The sequence below is a fragment of the Balaenoptera musculus genome, chromosome 2 (genome assembly GCF_009873245.2).
Source record: "Balaenoptera musculus isolate JJ_BM4_2016_0621 chromosome 2, mBalMus1.pri.v3, whole genome shotgun sequence".
NCBI classification, from domain to species: Eukaryota; Metazoa; Chordata; class Mammalia; order Artiodactyla; family Balaenopteridae; genus Balaenoptera; species Balaenoptera musculus.
In genome coordinates this window covers 126,408,622-126,430,261 of record NC_045786.1, presented here as the reverse complement: position 1 = coordinate 126,430,261, position 21,640 = coordinate 126,408,622, and the positions used below count along the sequence as shown (strand labels likewise).

General features: G+C 35.2%; 1 protein-coding gene across 4 annotated transcripts in view; it reads left to right on the top strand.

Moving 5' to 3' along the window:
* The window catches only part of NIN (ninein), a 105,760-nt gene extending 84,683 nt beyond the window's left edge, over positions 1 to 21,077 (top strand). Inside the window, exons 26-35 of one of the 4 annotated variants that reach the window (XM_036842352.1) lie at positions 649 to 762; positions 1,568 to 1,714; positions 2,979 to 3,158; positions 4,180 to 4,329; positions 5,289 to 5,336; positions 6,825 to 6,926; positions 11,279 to 11,479; positions 14,970 to 15,083; positions 17,177 to 17,379; positions 18,120 to 21,077. In XM_036842352.1, coding sequence (XP_036698247.1) covers positions 649 to 762; positions 1,568 to 1,714; positions 2,979 to 3,158; positions 4,180 to 4,329; positions 5,289 to 5,336; positions 6,825 to 6,926; positions 11,279 to 11,479; positions 14,970 to 15,083; positions 17,177 to 17,379; positions 18,120 to 18,147 — 1,287 coding nt within the window. In that variant the 3' untranslated portion in view covers positions 18,148 to 21,077. Of the gene's footprint in view, positions 1 to 648; positions 763 to 1,567; positions 1,715 to 2,978; positions 3,159 to 4,179; positions 4,330 to 5,288; positions 5,337 to 6,824; positions 6,927 to 11,278; positions 11,480 to 13,098; positions 13,579 to 14,969; positions 15,084 to 17,176 lie in introns of those variants that run through there. The other 3 variants (XM_036842353.1, XM_036842355.1, XM_036842356.1) reach the window with 3 other exon arrangements.
* The last annotated feature ends 563 nt before the right edge of the window (positions 21,078 to 21,640 follow it).

Here is a 21,640-nt window from a genome sequence, read left to right as displayed (position 1 = left end):
TTTTGTGGTTCTATATAAATTTTAGGATTATTTGTTTCAGTTCTGTGAAAAATGTCATTTGATAGGGATCACATTAAATCTGTAGATTGCTGAAGCCATGATTTTAACAGGAGTCTAGATTAGTTTAATATATTATTAAGTACGGTAATATAAAGTTTGTCTTATTTTAATAAGTAACTATGCTACTTAATATATATTATTTAAATATATCACTATTCTACTTATATATAATATAAATAATATAAATATTATGTATTTAATAATCTGAAATCCATTACATAGACACTTTTTTTTCTACTGTATTTTCCCTAGCAAATCCAAAAACACTGCCTTTGTGCCACCTGCCTTTAATAGGCATTCCATATTTTCCTATTATGGCACACTCTTGGGATTTCTAATTGCCTTCCAGCCCACCATGTCTCACCCGAAAACATTAGGCAATGAGAAGGAAATTGAAATCCCCAAAGAGAAGAGACTCCTCAAAATTAAAGGTACAAAGGGAGTCAAGGAAATGTCTCTCTTTTACCTTGTCTTGATCCCCTATGTAGAGAGATGGTACTTGATCTCTTCAGTATAAGTGAAGGCATGTGAAATGAGGCTAGACATGTTTGTAGAAATGCTGTTACCTCTTTTCTTTTCCTGAATCAGTTGGCAAAATCAAGTCTTTTAGAGCACAGAATCGCTACTATGAAGCAAGAACAGAAGTCATGGGAACACCAGAGCGAAAGCTTAAAATCACAGCTAGTGGCTTCACAGGAAAAGGTATGTGGACAATTCTTATTTCATCTGCACAGTTAATATTTTCCTGTATCTCCCAGCAGAACTCCAAGTGGAAAGAATGTTCCAGGTGGATGTGGTCTAAGAGGGCTCAGAATGATTCAATTTAACTAATATTTGACACGTTACAGTGTAGTAAAATAATTTGAACAATGTTTCTCCCAAAGTTCATTATTATGAAATAATCATAAGATTATCTCATCATTATGAGATTACTTATTTATGAAAGCTTGAGAATAGTGTGTAAAAATGACTGCTTATTTCTAATTTAGAATTAGCATTTCTAAGGCAGGTTCATGCCCTATTATAGTTAAAGCTCTCTATTAACATTCTGTTTACCAATTTAAATTTTTTAAAATTGAAATATATATGAGCTGTTAGCATGGAGTAGGGTTCTACAAAGATATGTTTTTATTTTCATCTAAGAGGTCCTTTACAAACCAACATCACAGTCTAAAACATAATTTCTACAAAGTTCAGTAAAATCATCTGTCGTGATGCCAGTTGGTATTCCTTGGTTCTGTAAGATATCACTTGGTAATATACCAGATGACTATACCAGCAATACCTTGCTCTAGGCATAGTTCATTATTGTCCTAAATATAACTTAACACCCTGTAAAGATACATAATATCCTAGATTTGCACTGAACAACTGAAAAGACCTGGATATAGTAAGTAGAAGCAGAAGGGACCTTGGAGTTCTCTTGTCTTAGCTCATTCATACATGGACATGCTATAGGTGAGACCATGAGGATTTGTCACAGTGTATGACTGTTCTCATGATGCAGGTTCAGAATTTAGAAGACACCCTGCAGAATGTAAACCTGCAAATGTCCCGAATTAAATCTGATCTACAAGTGACTCAGCACGAAAAGGAGGCTTTAAAACAAGAAGTGATGTCTCTACACAAGCAACTTCAGAATGCTGGTGACAAGGTAATTTCTTTTCTTCTTTATTGAGATATAACTTTATACAGTAAAGTGCATAAATTTTAAGTCTATAACTTGATTGTTTTTACACACATATATGTATGTATACGTAAATATACAGTTATAGGTAAAATGTATATGTATGTTTGTCTTTGTGTAACCACCAACTAGCTCAAAATAAAGAACATTTCCAGCACCCAGGAGGCTCTCTTGTGTCCCCTTCAGTTGATAACCCCAAGGGAACCACTTCTCTACCTTCTGCCACCATAGGTTAGGGATGCTTGTTTCTGAACCTCACGTAAATGGAACCATAGTGACAAGGTAATTGTGCAAGTCAGAAGACCATGGCTGAGTTGTTTTGTAGTATTAAAACAAAAACTTTTTGATGTTGTAGAAAGTAAGTCTCATTCTAATGTATCACAATGCTGTTTCATCTGTGTGCAAATAAGTTAAGAACAATGTATGTATGTCAGTCTTGGGTAGATGTTAAGACTTTGTCCTACCATAAAAGTAGGTACTAAATTCAGCTACTTTATCTCTTGGTGATACTTTTATTTAAACTGTGGTTTTTTTTTAAAAAACATAATAGTTGCTTCCATTTTTAAAAAATTACTTCTGGGCTGAAAATTTTTTCAAAATGAGATTGTACCTTTTTTTTTTTTTTCCTTTTCATGTTTTGGCTTAAAAGGCAAAACATGAAAAAGAAAAAACCCTAACCCTAACCCTTTTTTTAACCTTTAAAAAAAATTTTTTTAAAGCATTTTTCAGGATCCAAAAAAATCACCGTGGTAGCTTAAAGCATATTCCTGAGTTCAGGCCTCAATTATATGGATGATATGTGCTTTGGATTCTAAAAAAGGATATGATGCATATGTGAAAATGAAAGTAGAGTTTAGCATGTGAAATCTTTCAAGTTAGCAGTGCATTTCAGAGTTCTCTGTGTTCTCTGTTAACCAAAAGAATAGTTATTTGGGTTCAAAGCATAACTTCATAAGAATAAGGTAATTTTTAAGGTCCCCAATCTCTATGCGCTTGGGTCCTATATGGAACTGGGACTTGCCCTACAATCATCTTTGCTATTAGATTTGACGGGACTATTTTGCCAAAGGCCATTTTAAACAGAGAGTTTCCAAACCTTTTTTTTTTAAATCAAAACTCAGGAATATTGTTTTACTTATATCTAGGTATACATGTGCTCACTCTCATTAGAAGATGCTCAAAAAAGAAATCAGCTTGTTTTTAAGGCTTAACTCTACAATTCTCTCTTAAGAACTGGGCCCCAGATATAGGCACCCATCCATCAGGATTCCATAACCAACAGCAAAGGCTGTCCTGGGACAAGTTGGATCACCTGATGAATGAGGAACAACAGCTGCTTTGGCAAGAGAATGAGAGACTCCAAACCCTGGTACAGAACACCAAAGCGGAACTCATACACTCCCGGGAGAAGGTAACTTGAAAAGTTGTACATGGTGGCATATGCTTGTAAATGAATGTTTGATACGACTGCAGTGATTCTAGGGTATGGATTTGAGTATTCTGGTGTGGCAGACTTATTTTAAGAATGTATAATTTATCATTTACTTGCAATATAATTTTATCATGCTATGTTTATGTAATATTTTTCATTTTGTATAAGCAGTTCTATATTAAAATCTGTGATTTTATGAATGGAAATTATGTTAACCATATATTCCTCATTCAAATAGGCTAGCCGCCAAGACTGGGAGTACAAAAGTGGCAAAACTAAACTCAATTCTTGTTGGTCTAACGTCTTGTAAGAGAAAAGGTGCCCCTTTTTGAAGACTCAGCATTTCAAGGCTAGAAAGGTCTTTAAAGATCATCTTTTTCATCACTAAGCTGATGTTTAAATTCTTTACGTCTGCTAAGTAGTTGACCAACTATGTTTAACCTATGCTTAAATACCTCTTTTGAGGAGGAACTCTCTTAGGAGTCACAGATATTCATTTAGAACACCTACCCTGTGCCAGAAACTCTGCTATCACGGAAGTTGCAGTGTTGAACAGACTAAACATGGTCGCTCTCCTCGTGGAACTTAGCTGATGTAAATGCATTGTTTCAGGTGTGAACAGTCCAATACAAAGTCAATGGGACTGTCACCCCCTTCACTCCTACAAGTTATGCTCATGTCAGAGCAAAGGTGCCTACAGACTGTGTTTTTTTGGCAGCCACATCACACTCTTGACTCCCAGTTGTTTGGCTGAGCCAGAAGTCCCTTCGTCCTTCTCTGATCCTCAGTGTTGCATCAGACTAAAAATAGATTTACCTAGAAAGGATCTTTTGAAATCCAAAAAAGTAAGCTTCAAGAATTGGCAGACTTGACTGGAAAAAGTTTTCTTAATACAACAAAACCCAAGAACTGAATACAAACTTTCCTTATGTTCGCTTTTTGTTTTTCCTGGCTGGGTGGTTATATTAGCATTTCTTCCTCTTCTACTGGTGCTTGTTAGGTCCGTCAACTGGAATCCAACCTTCTTCCTCCCAAGCTCCAAAAACATCTAAACTCATCAGGTACTGTGAAGCCCACAGAGCAGGAAAAGTTGAGCTTAAAGAGAGAGTGTGAACAGTTTCAAAAGGAACGATCTCCTACTAATAGGAAGGTGAGTTTTTGAGAGTTAATACCAAGTGGCTATGTTCTGACTACGATGGATCCCTAAGTGTATGTTTCTTCCCCTGCATGCTTCCAGGAAATGATTACAATGGCATATTTTGGTTCTTCCTTGTATCTATGCTTTTGTAATCTTGTCAAAACAGTATCATAGTTCTTTTTGACTGAGTGATCGCTAAAAAGGAGCAATTAAAGTTTTTATAAAGATGGTTAATTATCTTCATTAGTATCATAAGCTTCTATAAGTTAGTAAAACATATATAGCCTGAATATTAGGAACATCTTAATATGGTCTGTATTAGTTAACTATTGCTGTGTAATACATTAAAACAACAAACATTTATTGTCTCAGTTTCTGTGGGTCAGGGACTTGGAAGCAACTTAACTGAGTGGTTTTGGCTTAGGGTCTTTCCTGAGACTGCAGTCCAGATGTCAGCTGAGGCTGCATTTATCTGAAGGCTTCACTGGTACTAGCGAATCCGTTCCAGATTTACTCATACGACTGTTAGGAGGAGGCTGCTGTTCTTTGCTGGCTGATTGCCAGAGGCTCAGCTCCTCACCACCTGGGCCTTTTCTCAGGATGTGGCAATGAGTGATACGAGAGAGAGAGAGGTCCCAAAAGACCACGATGGAAGCTGTAGTATGTTTTACTGGCTAATCCCAGAAGTCACACACCATCATTTCTGCTCTATTCTATTGGTCACCCAGACTAATCCTGGTATAGTGGGGAGGGGACAAGGCAAGGGTTTGAATACCAGAAGATAGGGATCACTGGGGACCCTCTTGGAGGCTGGCTACTACGTGGTTAAACCTCTGTAGCATGACTCAGTTTGTTTTCTATTCTTGGTTCCGTGAAGTTAGAGTTCTAGGCCAGTGTTACTGTGGGAGTTCTTGTTGTTACTTGTTTTCCTTTCTTTTTCTAAACTAAACAACTCAGAGTTTTCACTACAGGCACACCTTGGAGATATTCTGGGTTCAGTTCCAGACCACCACAATAAAGTGAGTCACACGAATTTTTTGGTTTCCCAGTGCCTATACAATTGTTTCCACTATACTGTAGTCTATTAAGTGTGCAATAGCATTATGTCTAAAAAAACAATGTACATATTTTAATTTAAAAATATTTATTGCTAAAAAAATGCTAATAACCATCATCTTCAGCAAATAGTAGTAACATTGAAGATCACTAATCACAGATCACCATAACAAATGTAATAATAAAAAAGTTTGAAATATTGTGAGAATTATGAAAATGTGACACAGAGACACAAAGTGAGCAAATGCTATTGGAAAAATGGCACCAATAGACTTGCTCGACACAGGGTTACCACAGAGCTTCAGTTTGTAAAAAACTCCGTATCTGAGAAGCGCAGTAAAAGCGAAGTGCAATAAAACAAGGTATGCCTGTATTACCTTCCTCTTCTGAAAATTATGGTTTGTTTAAAAATCTGGAAAGAATGATGAACAGTCATTTCCTTTTGTTATAAATATTTCAAAAAAATTTTTTTAAGTTTGTGAAAGTTATGACCATTGGCAGTAAAGAGACTGGTTGTGCTCTAAAGCTGAAATGTCATTTAAGTTTAGGTACATTCAAGTAAACTTTTCAGAAAGACATTGGGTTTCATCTAGCTGCTCACCAAAGGAAAAGTCTAATGATTGATAGGTTTTAAAATAACAGTGAATTTAAATGTACTTGGAAAGATTACACTTAATTCCATTTAACAATTCTTGCTACCCTCCTCAGTTCTTTTTGATAGAAACAAAAATCAGCACTCTAGAATAGTGTCATATGTTTTCTACTTAGCAGTATTCTGAATCCCAGTGTCCTCTAGCTCATTAGATTCTCATAAGATTCTGTAATAAAGAGAATTCCAAAAAAGGATACTCATAAAATCTTCAAATTTCTTCTTTAAAATTGAGAAAGGAGTTAAATCAGGTTTATGTATTCTGTTTTAAACCTTTAAACTTTGCCGTAAGACATGTTTTTCCCTACTGCAGATCCATAGTAGAGGATCATGAAATCAATCTAGTTAAATACCAGCATTTTAAATTATTAAACTATACTAGAAAATATCAGAGTGCATGGCTCATGGTAAAGATAATTTCATGAAAGTTTTCTCTTAGTGATATATACTTATAACTGATTACGCATATATATATTTATACACACACACACACACATGTGGGTATGGGTGTTTGTACTGGGCTGCAAGAGAAAATGTGCTTCTTACAGTGAGTGGCATTGAAGTTTGAAAGCTACCTGCCTTAGGAATCTGTTCTATGTGAGGAGTGGTGATTAAAACTAGACTACCTAAATATATCAGTGCACTGAATTATATTGTTTGTTGTTTTCCCTTGATGAATGAACTCAGTTTTCTTCCAAGAGTTGAGATTTGTGACTAGCATAAATTCATCAAAATAAAGTAGAGCAACTCAACTGTTTTGTTTTTGTTTTTGTTTTTAAGGGAGTTTTTTGTTTTTTAACAGGTTAGTCAGATGAATTCCCTTGAACGAGAATTAGAAACAATTCATTTGGAAAATGAAGGCCTGAAAAAGAAACAAGTAAAACTGGATGAGCAGCTAATGGAGGTAAGTTTTTAAGCAAATGACCTTAGCTATGAAGAATATTTTAATCCATGAAAGAGCCATTTGTTGAGAGAGGCTAGCATAGCATTAAATTCCTATTATGAAAACAGTGAAAATCTAAGTACATTGCCAAGCTGGATTCTTTGGTCTGTCTTACCAAGTTTGATAGATATTTTTGCTAATTACACAGCCATAGGAATATATACTGCTTCACAGAGGAAGGAATAATGTTGGCTATCCTAAAATGCAAGGACCTGTACCTCAACAAATTCAAGTGGCAGGGACTCTGTTCAGTACTGACCAAGAGGCTCAGAGCTCTCTCGCCATTGCTGTGGTTTTAACAGTTTCCTGATACCTCCCACAGTGTAGTGTTTTATAGATGTGATTGCTCTGTAACAACCTGTTCAGTTGGGAAATGCATGCAGGGAATTTAAGAGCATTAGCATTTAGAGGTTTAATTTTCAAGTGTTGCTGTTGTTCATTACTATATTTGTAACTCAGCACTGCCTTGGGAGAGGTACATCTGATAAATATAAAAGTGGATTTGTAAAACCTGTCAGCTTGGACATTGAGTTTCCAGTCTAATAGATTGCTTTCTGAATACCAAGTACAATCATAGGATGTAAAACAACTTATGTAAAATCCTCCTTAATAAGTAAAAACTTCATTGAGATACTTTGCTTTGGGTAATGAAAATATTAATTAATCCAACATTTAATGATCTGTAAAATTATATAAGGTATAGAGGCATGGGTAGAAAATATCTTTTTGTGCTCTTAAAAAGTACTATGTATACAAATATTTTTAAGACAGAATTATAGGAAGGAAGAGAGATATGTAAATATTTTCTTTCATGAAGCTGGGATATATGCAAAGGTAAGTTTCAGTAGATGCTCGGTTTTTAGATATGAAATATGGGCAAACATAGCACATTGACATTTAAATGACCGCTAAGGTTTCTGTCAATTTTATGTTCTCTGATTTATCCACTAATAGGGAGATTATTAAAACTATAAAGAGTGAAATCCAAACCATTTTTTATTTCTCCGACAGCGTATAATAAACATGTTTAAAACCTTGGGCTGCGGGCTGTGTTTAGATGTAGATATGCTTTTCTGATGAAATAATTATATACTCTAATGAATTAGATATCTGAAGCTAAGCGTGACATATCTGGTACCTGATTGAAAAGTAACAGGGTATACTTAATCACTGTCAGATTCTCTCCAAATTCTCTGCCAACAGGCCAGTTCTTCTCCCACCGTTCTCTCTGGCCTGAGAAGCCCCCTTCTCTCCCAATCCTACTTTACATGATTAATCATCATAAGCAATTTCCCCTCATTACTTTTCTCCCTGATCTAGTAGTAAATATTTGCTAATGGATGAGGGAAATTGAGTGTTCTTGGCACTGGAGCTGGAAAAAGAAAAAGCATGAATTTTTAATTGGAACACTGAAAAGAACATCTCATACACTATTCTAATTAAAGTTTCATTAGAAATAAGACTGAGCTATGAATTCTGTACAGACATAGAAATTCGATTCTTCAGCAGCTTTATTAAATGTAATTCACACACTATACAATTCATCCATTTAAAGTGTCTAATTCAGTGGTTTGGGTATATTACATTATTTTAAAAATTGTGCTAGGTATATATGTATAGATAGATATAAATGGCTAAAATGACAAATTTTGTTAAGTGGCATTCGGTGGCATTAATTACTTTCACAATGTTCTACAACCATCACCACTACTTCCAAAACTTTTTCATCACCCCAAACAGGAACTCTAACCATTCACCAGTAACGCTCCACTCCACCTTCCCACCAGCCCTGTAAATTGGATTTTTATTTATGTTATGGTATCTATAGATTAGGCCAAATTTGAGGATGAACAGTGGTTTTCACACCATTTTTTGTGCCCACCTGACCTGAGGGATAGGTGCATGCCTCTCACTCTGGCATGGATTCTCATCGGGTTTGGGGGAGAGGCAGTAAGCAGGCAGGGAGATGTTCCTATATCAGAATCTTTGGGATCAAGGAATTTAGGGAAAGCTTTCTAGGTGATTCAATCTGATGTATGCACCCCCTTGGGGGAAGGGGTTTCTCCTCATCCCTATATGCCAGTTTGAAAGTCACTGATGTAATATAATACATAGCCCTACCCCAGGGTAATTAAAGATCCCAAATCACTAGACAAGAAAATGGAAGAATCTGCCTCCCACTCCAGGGTTTTTTTCAACTATATGAGGCAGTGTTCTATAAGCAATTCATTTTGATCACTCAAAAGCAGGGTTATAGACTATTAGCAATTCTTTTTTTTTTTTTTAAACACTTTTATTATTTATTTATTTATTTATTTATTGGCTGTGTTGGGTCTTCATTTCTGTGTGAGGGCTTTCTCTAGTTGTGGCAAGCGGGGGCCACTCTTCATCGCGGTGCGCGGGCCTCTCACTATCGCGGCCTCTCTTGTTGCGGAGCACAGGCTCCAGACGCGCAGGCTCAGTAGTTGTGGCTCACGGGCCCAGTTGCTTCGCGGCATGTGAGATCTTCCCAGACCAGGGCTCGAACCCATGTCCCCTGCATTGGCAGGCAGATTCTCAACCACTGTGCCACCAGGGAAGCCCAGCAATTCTTAAAGTCTGTTGTGTACCTCTTAGCCAACAGTTCAGACACTTGAACAACAAAAATGTTTTATAGTTTATATTCTGCATCTCCACATGGCAAGGTATTTAACATCAGGTCCATTCCATAGTGGACTTGAAATCTTCTGAATTATTATATTGGGATGGGTGGAGGTAAAGGTAGCAAGCTCGTAAACCAACCAAATTGCAATAGATGAGGAAGTGGCTGCAGAATTAGAGCTGTGAGACATTTTAATATCTGTAAAATTTATATACAGAGAAATGTAAATGTTGGTTCTCTGTAAGTTCCTACTGACTAGAGCACATGTGGTCAGGTATATAATATACCCAATTTGTACTGTTCTTTCTCTTTATAACTCATATTTTCTTCCTCTTTTTATAACTCCTTAATTCTCTTTTGTTTTTGTTTTATCTGTGGCTAACCTGTACCTAGAACTCTGTGGTTGGAACTAGCAGAGAAGGGTGCAGTTCTCTGCCTGAGATAGTGTGTGAAGGTAGAACATTCTTTCAATGAATTTCATGGCATGGAGACATCTCATTAAACTCCTTGTTCATGTAATCATTTCTACTACTATGACAGTTAATAAATACTTAAGAGCCAATATTCATTTTCATTTTGCTTTAATTTTGGAATATATCTGTTTACATTTACATCAGGATTTTCCTTAGTATTTAAAGACGTGTGTGAAGAAAATCATCCCACTGATATAAAATCAGGGGATCATAATTCTCCATATTCTTTATTCTTAAAAATAAAGTGGTGGGTTTTCTAAATCTATAACTAGAAATATTTCAAAATGGGTAACACCCCACCTCAGAAATTTAGATTTAAGGAAATGAATAGTGGCTCTGAAGTTTCATGATAACATTTAATTATAGATGTGTCTTAGAGGGCCTTTTCCCCTTCTCACATGCCTGGGGGTGCTTCTTCTTGAGTTTAGTACTTGGTCATATTTGTTGCATGTCTTCCATTGAGCTCTGTGTCTGCTGAATGTGTTGACAGATGTGAAGTGGCATGCTTCACTAGCCAAATGCAGTGCCTTCTCCTTTCCCTCGCCCCAACTTTGATTGGCATGAGATACACATACCATTTCCTCATTGTCTTCAATAAATACTTTCATTCCATGTACTTCAATTCCCAGATGTTCTGGGGTATCACCTTATGCCCCAGAATTTCCTGTCTGATAAACTAAGATAGGTTAAAATAATTTGAGATACAAGATGAGAGTCTTCAAAACAAATTGCTAACTTGGAAAAAATGTAGTCATTGAACATTCGCTCTTAAGAATCTTTATGAATGGTAAATGGCAAAACTCTAAAGTATAACCTCTTTCTCCCCTTTGCCTATTCCAACCCTATTTGTTTTTTTTTTTAAAGAGGGATAATTAAATGTTCTAGTGTAAGAAGAAAAAAGGAGAATTCAGACATATGTACATCATGTACCTCATGTCTTATAGTCACTTAAGAATGAGGAAGTACAGTTTAAGTCTAAAACTTTTAAGGCCTGATTATTCATTAAATGTATTATCTCCTAAGCAAAATGATTCTTTATTCTTACTCAGGATAATGTGCTGCTTGTTTTCAAGTTACCAGTGAGTCTGAGAGGCCATTAATGAATTCATAGACTTCATTACTCTCTGCTTGCCACTTTCAAGGGCAACTCTCTGATTGAAGGCACTGCAGCTGACCAGGGCTTTGCCCTTATCCTCTAGATGCAGCACCTGAGGTCCACTGTGATGCTTAGCCCATCCCCTCATGCTTGGGATCTGCAGCTGCTCCAGCAGCAAGCCTGTCCAATGGTTCCCAGGGAGCAATTTCTGCAGCTTCAATACCAGCTGCTACAGCCAGAAAGGATAAACCAGTGCCTGCAGGAGGAACTTGAAAACAGGACTTCTGAAATCAACACACCACAGGTATGAGGATCTTTTTCTAATAGTAAATTCAGATCACCTAATTTAATTTTACCTGCTTATTTGAAAGTTATACCAGTTCACATGTGGGGATGAAGAACCTAAATCTTTTGTCAGACAGTTACACCTTACCTGAATTACAAATCCACAGAACTGCAGTGATGTTTGGGTTTTGGTTTTTGCAGTGCTGCTTCTGAGCTCTCAGCTTCTAAGCTAGGTAATTAAGTGTTCTGGGTCTCCTTTGCACATTTGTAATCGATGATGAAGTCTCAGGATCACTTGAGCATATTGCACAATTGACCTAACATTCTTGTCTAATGCCAAAGATATTACAGAATTCAAGTGCAACTCTAGGATATGTATTACTAACAAAGCATCCTGGGTTTTCTTGTACCAGAGGAGTATAGCCTGCTGAGTTCCATGGAATTCACAAATGGGGACTTTTCGCAACTAATAAAGTAGAATATGTCATCAGTGGCTTTTTTAGTTGACATAGTTCACTTATTTTTTTAATGATCTAGTTTGAAAAACTCTATTTTTAAGAAAATAAAGATCTTCTTCCCCTTCCCTTTGAATTAGCATTATCCCAGCTCACTACCAGACACAATCTTACATTACCTAGGTTTTCAAATAGTTATTTCTCTTTAGTGCTTCACTCATGATTCTCCTCTTTCAGAAGTCTCTTGACTCTTTGGTCTTGCCCATTTATTCATAATTAGGAATAAAATTAAAACTACTCCTTAGTTTGTAGAATTCTAAATTAGTTTGTTCTAGTTTGGATGCTCTTCTTCTGTTTTCAAATACCTTGCTTTTCAGTTGACGTTTGACAAGGAATTTCCCACCTCTCTTTCTGTAATCCCCTCACCGTGGCTTTGCAAAGTCACATTAGCACCATAATTATACATTGGAGCAACTTGGTTTTCTTCTCCTACTAGTATATATCTATGCTTTTGCATGATGTACTTCTGTCATCTATTCTTTCTAACAAAGGCTTAAAATCCATGTTTTTGGAAGCTTCCTACATTCAATTTCCAAATACTAAAATTTAATTCCAGAATTAAAATTGTGATGGTGGGTGTTGGACAAATGCTTCAACTCTTCATTATAGAAATGAATTATAAAACTTGACCTCAGTTTTTAATGGACATTTTAAACCAAATGATTAGACTAAGATCCTCCTCATTGCTCTCTCATATAAACTATTTTCAAAACATGCTCTTCCCAACCCACCCACCAATGTTTAATCCTTTTACTTCAATTATTTGAGGATTATATAGACAAAATTTGTTAAGACTTTTGCACTTAAAAAAAAAAAAAAGAATTCCTCCAGATGGCAGGGTGGACTGCTTATTGTTCTCACTAGAATGCCATTGCAGGCTCTCCTGTTTCTGGTAACTAAGCTGACACTAATTTTAAGAATACAGAATGCTATTAGAATCTGCACGTTGTCTCTGTGTGTGGAGTGATGTGATTTCTTCTGCCTTGTGTTGCTTCGCTTGCATATGTAGTATTGATGTTTGCTTTTAAAAATTGTTTGCATTATAAATGTGTGAATTTAGACTCCCCCTAAAAACATAATCTTGACATCAGGGTGAAGTGTACCACTTGCCTTCTTTCTCTAGGCCTTGCTACCGGAGCAGCGAGCAGTGCATGCAGATTCCTACAGAAGGATTGGGCACCTGTGAACACTGGGCTGTTATTGATGGCATTTCTTACCATGGCAGATACTCAAATGCACACACCCACACGCACCACACAAACAGAGACATAAGCTGAGAAATGTTTTGGAATCAAGTGCTCTTTTAAGTTTATTATTATTATTATTATTGTTGTTGTTAAGCCTTTGCAGTATTATGTTTCCTATTTATGTAGAAATGACAGATTTTGTGAATCAAATTCACAAATTTCAGCTTGTTATACATAATTATTTATACGATTTAAAGAGTGTGGACTTGAGATTCTTGAAAGGATGTATTCTATATATTTTCTCATTCCATATGTTGTAACTATTTTTAACAAAAGGTACTACTTTTATATGTGAAATTTGAAGAAAATCAGGGTTATTTATACTGCTTTATATAAGATGTATAATACTTTTTTGACAGGAAAAAGGAAATTTTTGATGAAATAAAATAAATTTTAAATATATGACTGCTTTTGTTTTTCCTGTTTCCCCACTCTTTTGCCATGCCCCATGTTCTTTGAATTAATTATCTGGGGTTTTTTTTGGTTTGTTTAGCTTTTTTTTTTCTTTTAAGGCAAGTGGAAATCTGGCATTTTCCATTTATGTTTGAACTTTAAAAAGCCATTATAACTTTTAAAATATAGGATTTTAGATGTTCTTAAGACCTGGTTTCTTGAAATTTCTGCATTAGTCTTTTGCCTACTACAATTTTTCTCTTCAAATTAGTCTCATGGCGTAGTTGTTTCTTTTATGCTTGAATAAATGCTATTATTTAATATCCAAACAAATGTTGGCTTTCAACTCACATTTGGTCATTCTTTTTGTGCTTTTTAAAGGACACCTTTTGGGGAATATTTTTAAGGACAGGTTATGCCATCAGCCACTAATACCTGAGTCTTGCTTAAACATTTGAAGAACCTTTTAAAATCTGAAATTCTTTATGTGAAAATTTTGGTGGACTGGGAAGAAAGGGCCGTCAGTTGCACTCTAAATCTTGTTCCAGGTCCCTCTGCACTCCAAAACCCACACCACTCCTTAATCCATCACTGTTGTATGAGGAGAGAAGGCTTCTCCTTCTCTCCTCATACAACAGTGATGGATTAAGGAGTGGTGTGGGTTTTGAAAAAGCAGTCCTTTTTCTGCCCTATTGTTTTGTCTAGGAGTTTTTTATGGGGAGATTTTCAGTTTTAAATCTGTTCTAATGATAAACCCATCCTCCAATTCAGATATGTGCTTCACATTGACAAGTCAAATTAGGAAACCAGTAACCAGAGTAACTAGCAGGAAGAGGCTATTAGAAACACTAACAAACACCCTCACAGTAATCAGCCATTTCAAAGGAAAAACAGACACATATTGCAAGCTAATTGGAAATGTTAGGTGATCCTGAATAAACTCAGTTTTTGATTATTTTGTTGTTGAGAGGCCCACAGTATTGCAAAGACCCAAATCACAGATGAAAGGTTGAGAACCATCTTTTAATTTACTTTGGATACCTATTTTACTATAATAAGTACACACAGATCTTAAATTATGGGTTTTAAGAATTTTGCTTTATCTCAGGGGAAGATGGTAACACAGGTAAGATTCTTTTTTTGTCTTTGATTCTTTCTCTAATAGGGTTACTTTTCTAACATGTGCAACCCATGCAGTGTTCAGAGCTCCCATTTCATCAGAAATCCACCCTTCCTGTTCAAAGGCAAACATTTGCTGTCCTTTCTCTAGGCATTTTATGGGGAAAATTAACTATTAGTGCTTTTGTGTGGCATGATTTTCAAATGATAATACAATTTTTTTTCTTTCCTTCAGGGAAACCAGGAACACCTGGTAACTGTCATGGAGGAGCGAATGATGGAAGTTGAACAAAAATTGAAACTGGTGAAAAGGCTTCTTCAGGAGAAAGTGAATCAGCTCAAAGAACAAGTGAGCCTCCCAGGTCATCTCTACCCACCCACCTCACATTCAACTTTAACTGCAGTTTTACATTCCTCTATTGCTATTAACTTGTTAACTTTTGTTGTCTAATAAAAGCAAATTCTATTATAAATGTTTAGAAGAATTTAGGAGTCACTCTTTCCCATACCACTTCAAAAATATGAATTCTGTATTCTACATTGTTTTTTTCCAAAGTTCTTTTGAGTCATATGTTTGTCTACAATTTAAAAAATGTATATTTGCTAGCAGTGACTCTCATGGACCTAAAGCATTTCTAATGAGGTTCAATTCAAATTGAATTTTTATAGATGTTTTTTTCCCCCAGAGAGGAAATATTCCTATTTAAATAAAAAGAAATTTTATATTGGTAAAAAATTGGGGGATAATAAGTGTAACTTTAGCTTTCCTGTTTGCAACAGCTATGACAGCTTCAAAAACAACCTTATGGCTATAACCAGACCCCAAAAGGTTGTGTTTTGAATTAGAATCTGGACTCTTGAATTCAGGACCACTAAGTAGCCTGATCCTTTTTTCCTGCTGGTGGCAGGTGTGGCCTCAGTGCTTAGAAATTATTTGTGCATCCACTGAAGAGACATACAAGAAGGACTACTTTCTAGGAAAGTTTTATAACTTCTCTGGAATCTGAGATTGAGACTAACTGTGGCGGGAGTGGGAAGGTGGAAATTGCCCAACCTGGTTTTTCAGATATATATAATCCAAGAAGAATAATTCCAAGGGAAAGTCTTAATGCAGAGGTAGACAGGAACTTTCCTTAGCCCTATATCTTAATACACAGAATGGAGAGAAAGAGAAAGTCCTGTATTTACATTTATTGATTCAATCCTTTAATCATTTATTCAACACATAGTTACTACATGCCAGGTTCTGTTCTAAGCACTAGAAATAGAGCAATGAACAAAACAAAATCCTGCCTATATGGAGTGTAGTTCACTTACTACAGCTACTAGTGTAGTTCACAGTACTAAGCATTTGGCCAGATAGCAGTTTCAAAAATAAAGAAAATGGGTAACATGGGGTGTGGTCATCTACAAACACTGGCATTAACCGTTCATCCTGTCCTGGGAGAAGAAAAAGAAATGAGAGATAGGGAAGAGCAGACAGTAGAGGGTCTTAGTGCTAAGCCACAGAGTTTGAATTTCATTCTATAGTAGATAAGAGTCATCAAGGTGTTTTTTAATGGCAGGAAAGGAGGAAAGGTTGTATAAAAACAGTTCGATAGAAAGTATGTTAGTATTATGTTAAACTTGCCAGTCACTTAGGTTCTGGGCTTCAGTGTGATAGTCTTTATCATTGCCCTTTGAAATGCTATTATTTAAATTAATTAGCCACTCCTTAGTTTTCTTTATTCCCTTAAACCTTGATACTTGTAGATGCCCTGCCTGAAACTGGGTGTAAAATGAGGAGTTAAAGGTATAATGAGGGAAAGGAGATTATAAGATATTAACTAACAGGAGCAATAATAAAATTATCCTAAGGCTGCTGACAAGTTTTCCCACCCTAACCAAGACTATATATTCTAACCATAAAGATTAGAATATCTCTTCTAGACAAGGTTTTATACAGAGGAAGAGTTAAGGAAAAGTAACTGCCAAATCTTACCTCTTTATTTTAAAATTTGGCTCATGTATTATAACAATCAGTAGGTTGTATGTGGTTATGAATGGGAAACTCAGGCACCTATTGTTAATAACAGTTAAACACAGTTCACACCCTCAGAAATTTAAGTTATAAAAGTATTTTTATATTTTTAGAGAATGAATAAAGAAATAATACCTAATTTATTAGGTTGAAAAATACCTTCATTTTTGAGCCCTCAAATATCAATTTGTTCTTTTTATTAGTGACTTCTACAAACATATTATGCAAAGAAACAGCCTGGAATAAGTGGATTTGCTCTACTTGTATCCCTGGTGCCAGGTCTGATGTTAAAGCTGTATTGTAAAATGAAATAATATAATTGATAGAAGCCATTTGCCTTTATAAACAACTGTCCTATGTCAGACCTTAAATTTAAAAGAATTACAGAAATGGAGTCAAGATGTTTCTGGTTCTGTTTCTAGCTCTGCAAGAATACTAAAGCAGATGAGATGGTGAAGGATTTGTATGTGGAAAATGCCCAGTTGTTGAAAGCTCTGGAAATAACTGAACAGCGACAAAAAACAGCAGAGAAGAAAAATTACCTCCTAGAGGAGAAGATTGCCAGCCTCAGTAATATAGTCAGGAATCTGACACCAGCACCATTGACTTCTACACCTCCCTTAAGGTCATAGCCAAGCCAAAGGATAAACACTCATAGTTGTGCACTTTACTGAAATGGATGGAGCATTTCAGTATGTTCTCTCAATCGTTGTTTTTTGTGGGTTTTTGTTGGTTTTTTTTTTTAAACTTTAATCGCTTAAAGTTAAGCCTAACGTAAAACTTCCAGCAACAGAATTAAAAACTCCATTCACTGTAATTAGTTTTTCTAAATAGACTGTAATGGAAGTTGCAAACAAATACATATTTCACTGTTTGAATTATTCCCAAGCTTCGAATTTTTAAAAATATTCTAATAGCCACCAAGAAAGTGATATGAAAACAACTCAAGAATCTTAAAACCCCAGTCTTGAATGAGTTTTTGAAAATTACTATTATGTATAAATTTATATGTAAATTGCAGATATTTAAAAGTTGAGAAATTATTAGCTGGCTGTTTTGATCTTTATTTTATAACCAAATGTATGTCTTCTCATACATTTACATATGAAAAAGTCATTCCGTTTCTAATAGTTCTGGTTTTTTTGAATTAATTGTTAGACTTTGTTTGGTAAGAGAAGCTGGTCTTAATAACCACTGAGGTCAGAAATGCCAGAGTCCATAGAACTCTACCTTCTAACACCTATGACAGTATTACCACTCTTTATGTATTACAGATATAAAACTCATTTACTCAACTGCACTGTTAACTAATGTTAAAACTTTACCTTCTTTAAACAGTCTTTTTCTTTTTTTTTTCCTTCTTAGAAGTTTCATTTGGGAGCTTGTCTTCTAAGAAATGGATAAAGCCACATTCTTAAAGCATTTGAACTATAGGGTAAGCACTGAACAAACTGCTTTGGAGTAAACAGCTACTCCTAGAAGAGAGAGAAGCAAACCATGTGGGTTTTTCTCTCTCTAAAGTCTTGGATTTCATGAACTTATATTTGGGGTTGCCTCAAGAACTCAGGGAACAATACTTTAAGATGTCTTCCTGAAATACTGTAGGGCCTCTTTAAGAATTTGAAATGTATAAGCCATGTGACCTTATTTATTTGTCATATATTTAGAGCCATAGTGGGATTTTTATTTCTACATTTTTAGTGAATTTCATTTTCTGGAAAAAGGCCTTGATTTTAGAGTTTAAAACCTCTTCTAACATATGGAAGAGTTATTGTTTGCTTGTTTGTATAATATAGGTCAAAATTTCCATGCTTCCTATTTCTCTGCACCTCAAATCTGATCATAAGAATTTCTTATTGTGATAAGCATTCGCATGCCATCTGAGGTAAAGGAGTGCCAAATAGGATTTTTCCATTCAGTCTCAAGACTAGAACATTATAGAACAGTAAACATTTTGAATAACTTTTTTCCCCAGGTAAAATTTCTGCTTCTAGCCTACTTCAGCCAGGAGTTGGTTGGTAAAGAACTTACTATGTGTGGGACACAAACAGAGCTCATCACAGCCACCTATTTGTTTTTGTGGAAGAGTAATTAGATCAGAAAAATTCACTTTGATATATTCCAGGAAAGCCAAGCCCATCAATTTATAAGAGGTATCACAGCAAAATCAAACACTGCCTTATGGGCAGGAACAAAAGATGAAGCAAACTGCTTAAGAAGCCACGTCAGAAACTCAATATCAACAAAATAATTTGCATTAAGGAACTTTAGAGTTCCTTGGGCCTAACCGTATACTATTAGTCCTACCTGCCAACACAGGAGTCCTTGCTACAAGAGCCCTGACAAGGCAAGGTCATTTGTGGGACTGGGAGTTCACGCTTCAGAAGCAGACCTTTTCACTCTTGAACAGCTCTATTATCAGAAATATCTGATTTTCCCTTGGAAAAGAATTAATTTTAATCCTTCCCTATAATTATACTTCAAAACATTTGATATCTGCTGTCATGCCTCCCCTAATCATTTTTCTCCAGTGCAAACATTACTAGTAAACTCAACTACTTGTATGGCATTGACTTTAACACTTAAAACTGTGGATAGGCCTAGGTTAAGGTCATAATAAACTAAGCACCTGTGGTGTATTTATGTGATATGCTTTAAGTTATTCAAGGTTTTTGCCATCAGAACTGAACACCAAGCATATTTCTCAAATAGATGGCTTACCATATGATCACATATGTTGTATTTTTTATCTTTATTTTTTACATTATGAAAAGTATAGGTTAATTTGTTTCTTATAAATCTGTATGTGTATATAAAGTGTTGTACAATGAATGTAAATATGACTTCTGGAAAATTTTAGACTACATTTAGAATCCCTTTATCTAAAATCAAAATGCTGCTCAAATGAAAGTTAATTTAACTAACACCTCGGTGCTTACTTCTTGCTTCACTGCACTCATAAAATTGGAAAAAAGATCAATACAAGAAATATATAGTTACCTTAAATTATATATTTGTGCAGCAGATTATTTTTGTAGACTAGAGTGGGAATTTAACTGGCAATTTATAATATAGCTTACAGCTTTTAAAAGGCCTTTTAAAGAGATTAAATGTAAACTATTAAATGTTTAGATTTTGCTTTCAGACTTTATAATAGAACCCTTTACAGTCACCTTATATATCTTATAGGCATTTAACTCCTCATTTATTAAAAGTACTGGTTGTTAAATTCTCTTGATTTCTTAAGAACAGTTATTTAAATTAGTCTTAGGAGATAGGATCTTCATTTCAAGGAAAGAGAATCAAGTTTGCCTTTGTGATAATGTTACCCTTAGAAAAGGAAAGTGTGGATAATAAAACCTACATTGTTCTATTTTGCTTTCTTCTGCTTTTTAGAAGCCTGAGCTATTAATTCAAATTTGTGAAGGGAGAGAAGTAGAAGAGAGGGGTAGAACCAATCACAGTATTTATTTTTCTAAAACTTAATAAACCCAGATTTTTAAAAACTATTTTAAATGTGAATTCTTCCCAGAAGCTTCAAATGCATTGTTTATATATTTAACCTTAAACATAAGTAGATCACAGTCATAGGCTTTCAAGGTTTATGAGGAGTTCTTACAGGTCTAGTATTTCGATAATGTACCAATACCCAGGGCAGGTATTATGATGAGGAACTTTTGTTTTTTTAAGAATGAATAAGACTTTATGGTGGACTTTAACATGTGAAAATGAATTTTTTATTTTTGTGATTTTTTTTTCTGAGTAAAGGAAAAGAGAAATTTGTTGCTATTGTCAGCATCTTAAAGGTAGTCTGACTCAAGGCAAGGCTAAGTGCTTCGTGATAGTATTAAGCAAGTCTTGTTTTGAACGGATTACCTAATGACTCACTAGAATGATATAAATTATACAAGTATTGCCAAAACTAAGTCAAAACCTAATAACCAAAGCATTCCTTATTTAAAACTTATTCACTATATCATGTTCGGACCTATTCGAACATCTCAGCCCTGTAAAACAGTTTTGGTTTTATGACATATGGATAGTGGTTTAATAATAAATCCAAGTTAGCTTTTTGTTTCTCAGCTTTTTTTGAATGATATACATTAAATCTATTCTTATTGGAAGACATTATCACAGCATGATTGAAGGGAACATTGGTTTTATAAAGGAAAACCCGAGTTCATCAATAGCCATCACTAGGATTCTTTTCATATAAAGATTAATGCTTATGTGTTTATATCGACTTTGTATATTTCATCTTAGCCATTCTATCCTATAAAGATTTTACCATGAGCTTAAAATGTAAATAAATAATTTTGCGAATATGGCTCTTTTTTTCTATACACCTTGAACTTTTATAAACAGTTTCAGTATGTTTATCATTGGTTTTTAGAGTGAAAGCATCAAAACATTGCACTAAACATATTTTATAAATGCAAAATCTCTGGAGCATTCACTCCAGACCTACTAAACTAGAGTCTACATTAAAAAAAAAAAAATCCCCAAATTATTTGTATGTGATTTAGAGCACTGGGACTCCATTTCTGTCACAGAATTGATGACTTTCACACCAGCCAGTTTGAGATCCCTGTACCCTGTGGTGGTTCATAATTTACTTCTAAAATCCTGACAAACTCAGGTGAGGCCCTGCTTGGGATTTTGGGTGCTTCAGAGGTGGCTTTATTTCACTTTGCCATATTTATGGGTGACTCAGACTTTTTTAGTTGAGCTACTTGTAAATGATGAGATATATGCAACTATTGGTATAAAAGTTAACCTAAAAGCACATTAAGTTAATATGCTGAGTACTAAAATTTAGAATGGAAATATTGGCCAAACTAGACCTATCTCACAAGGCTTGTTTTATTTGCAAAGCTTTTATACCA